The sequence below is a fragment of the Ananas comosus genome, unplaced genomic scaffold (assembly GCF_001540865.1).
Source record: "Ananas comosus cultivar F153 unplaced genomic scaffold, ASM154086v1, whole genome shotgun sequence".
Lineage (NCBI taxonomy): Eukaryota > Viridiplantae > Streptophyta > Magnoliopsida > Poales > Bromeliaceae > Ananas > Ananas comosus.
Window position 1 is genome coordinate 12,978 of NW_017891542.1, and position 3,417 is coordinate 16,394.

The following is a 3,417-nucleotide window of genomic DNA, read 5'->3' on the forward strand; positions in this document are numbered from 1 at the left end:
TATACTGCGGGAGGTTACTTAATAATTTATCTAAATCTCTTTAATTTAAACCTTCAAAGGTTTGAGAACGTCCTTAACTTGGTCACTCGTTCAAACTAGGCTCTAGATACAGACAATCTGATAGGTATACAAGTTCGGTAGGTCTATTTAAGGGGAAATTCAATAACATTGGCTCTATGTTTCTGACATTTAACAACGCGTGTGTAGCACCATCGTAGAGATGGGTAAGGTACTAAAGGGGCGGTTTCGGCTATGAACTGTTTAGATTACTTCAGTTCAACGTATTTATAGAATTACGAGAACCTAAGTGTGGAAATTTTATTAATAGAGGATTCTTCTCTAGTAATTCTCACGAGTTTATATCTTTGAGCAGTCTTTATTACGGTACTTTGAGTAACCTCGTGTTCAGTTCTATTCACTACGAACATTCTAAGGCGTCGGTACATCCATTCCACCTCAAATACCTCAATGGAGGTTCTAGTTCGTGTAACTCTCAACATTCTAACTTTACACTGTCTCTACATCTTTACAGTCCTTCACTTGTCATACTATTTGCATCGTGAAAGTTACTTCCTTCGTATAAATGTCGTACGTTGGTTGGACATCTTCATAAGTATAAGTGTGGCGAGTTTAGTTCTATAAAATTCCTTCTATTTGCTCACTCGGTGTTTTACAGTAGATGAGATTCTCACTACGGCCTTTTTCACCTCAGTTTTGAATTTAGTTCTATCGCTTCAAAACTCTCTAAAGGTTAAACTCCCCCATAACAAGGTGGCTTTAAATTTAATCTCTCCAACTCTATAGAGTTCAAAAACTTACTTGGGTTCATACCACCCTACGACAAAAGCGACTTTAACAAGTACGACTCTAGATTCACGAGATTTAACGAATTTTCTTCATTTCTACCTAACTAGAGCGGCGAGTTTGTATTGGTAAGGAGCCTATTGTATAGTATGCTCGGAGCCTCCAACTCAAAGTATTGTACCGGACACCATAACGACGTCTGGTGAGGGGAGGTAAATGTCGTTAGAAAAGCAAGGGTGCTTCTGTTATTTAAAACTCCTAGTTGGTTCGGCCGGAATTTGCACTCCTCACGTAAGGAGAGATAGAGGTACGTTGGTGAACGGTGTTACCACAACAACCGATTTTAGGTGTCGTTGTTTCTTTCTTATTCTCATCGGTACTCTGTCAAACTCCTGTACGTGTAAATTTGATTATAATCTCATAAATATCTCTTCCCACCCCGTGTTTGAAACCTTAAACCTATAGGAACTTGGGGTAAACTCCGAATGAATCTTACATTAATTAAACCAGGTTAGGGAACTTTCAAACGAAATACCCACACTAACCAAGCGGGGGAAAAAGTGGGACCTTAGCCTTAGCCTTATCTGCTTATACAAACAGGCATAAACCATACGTTGCATTCCTTATTCTTGTCAAATAATGACATTGGTGGTAGTATACCATCTGCTCTATGCGAGTCAACTTTTTTGGAAGTTCTTGATTTATCAAACAACAACTTGTCTGGAGAAATTCCTGAATGTATTGGGAAGTCACAAGAGTATCTTACTATTATAGACATGTCAAAGAATAATCTTCTTGGGGGGATCTCTGTCTCCATTTGCTCATCGAAATATGTTTCTCTGTTGAAATTTAGTAGTAATGGCTTGACTGGAGAATTTCCATCATTGCAAAATTGCAAAGGTTTAGTTATCCTTGATCTTGGATATAATAAGTTTTTTGGAGCAATACCATTATGGATCGGAGAAAGTTTAACTCATCTGACAATTCTCGATTTACGCTCAAATATGTTTTCTGGTAGTATTCCACAGCAATTAGCACAACTTGGCTATCTCCAAATTTTGGATCTTTCTAGCAATAAACTATCAGGGCAAATACCACGATCCTTTGGCAATTTCAGTTGGAGGGCTTTGAAAGAAGGAAGAATAGATAGAATTGATAATATGAGTTTCAAAGGTTATATTATTAGTCTGTCCATGGATGTTAAGGGACAAGAACTTACGATTTTGAAGATACTCTATCTAGTTGAGAGCATAGACCTTTCGGCCAACAATCTAAGTGGAGAGATCCCGGATGAGATTACTGATCTACAGACATTACAATATTTAAATTTATCTAGAAATAATTTGATTGGACATATTCCAGAAAAAATCGGTGAAATGCAATCACTGGAATCTCTAGACCTTGCAATGAATAAGCTTTCTGGTGATATTCCTCAAAGTCTTTCGGCACTGACTTTTCTTAGCCACTTAAATTTGTCGTATAATAATCTTTCGGGAGTAATTCCAACAGGAAATCAGTTGCAGACCCTCGAGGATCCATCCATTTACATCGGCAATCCATATCTCTGTGGGCCACCAAGTGCGAGAAATTGTTCCGCAAATGAAATAAATTATATGGATAATAAAGAGCCTAAAGATAAGTTTGAGTGGCTATGGATATACTTTAGTGTTGTACTGGGATATCTATTTGGTTTTGCAGTCTTTTATGGTGTTTTGTTGCTCAATAATGCTTGGAGGAGCGCTTATTTCTCTATGATTGATATTGTATGTGACAAGCTTTGTATTGTAACTAAAGTAACTTTGGGTAAATTAAGACAAAGGCATAGGAGATGAAGTGGTTGGAAGAGTATCATCTTAATTAATTATTAATGCAAGGCGGTTGCATGGCTTTTTTTCGCATTTCACTTCTATTTAGTATTTTGTTGTAATAATAGCATTAATTATGAGAATTAAATTACATAGTATTTCAAGTTTTTTGAATATTTATAGGGCAAACCTAAAAATGCTCCCCTCTAGTGTAGAATATTTTTGTTTCATGCTATAGTTCTAAAAGAAGCACCCTTTTGTGGGTTGTTTTAATTTTAATTAGTTCCCACGAGGACTTGCTTTTAAAAGGATTATAGTAAACTATAGTGTGGTAAAATGTAAACCATCTTTTTAATACCATCTTAAGGAAAAAAATGCTACATTATACAAACTATGCGGTAGTGAGTTACAAATATGCCATACTATAGGGTGCTTAATAGAAGTTTCCCATATTGGTGAGTACGTAGTGGACTTGCTGTTTTGAGTTTTTTTTTATTTTATAACAGCATTTTCAAAACTCACGTATACATTTAAAAATAATTTGTTCTGGGCATTTTATCATTTGGTCGATCAGGAAGTGTGTATAAGAAGTATTGTGAAAAAATGTTTAAAATTAACATGAAGTATCATATTCAACTTTTAAATTATTTTTTCTGAAAACAAAATAAAGACAAAAATTTATAAAACTTACCTAAACTATATCCCATTTTCATTCGAATACCTAACTTATCAAAATTTTGATTTTAGCATGCGACCTTTCAATTTGTTGATTTAAGTCACTTTATGGTCTTTTCAGTATAAAATTTAA

At 35.2% G+C, this 3,417-nt stretch overlaps 1 protein-coding gene across 1 annotated transcript; it reads left to right on the forward strand.

Moving 5' to 3' along the window:
* The first annotated feature begins 220 nt into the window (after positions 1 to 220).
* LOC109704990 (LRR receptor-like serine/threonine-protein kinase FLS2) lies at positions 221 to 2,636 on the forward strand. The gene is made up of 2 exons (XM_020225755.1): positions 221 to 224; positions 1,405 to 2,636. The coding sequence occupies exons 1-2, from the start codon at positions 221 to 223 to the stop codon at positions 2,634 to 2,636; spliced, it is 1,236 nt and encodes a 411-aa protein (XP_020081344.1).
* Positions 2,637 to 3,417: the final 781 nt, after the last annotated feature.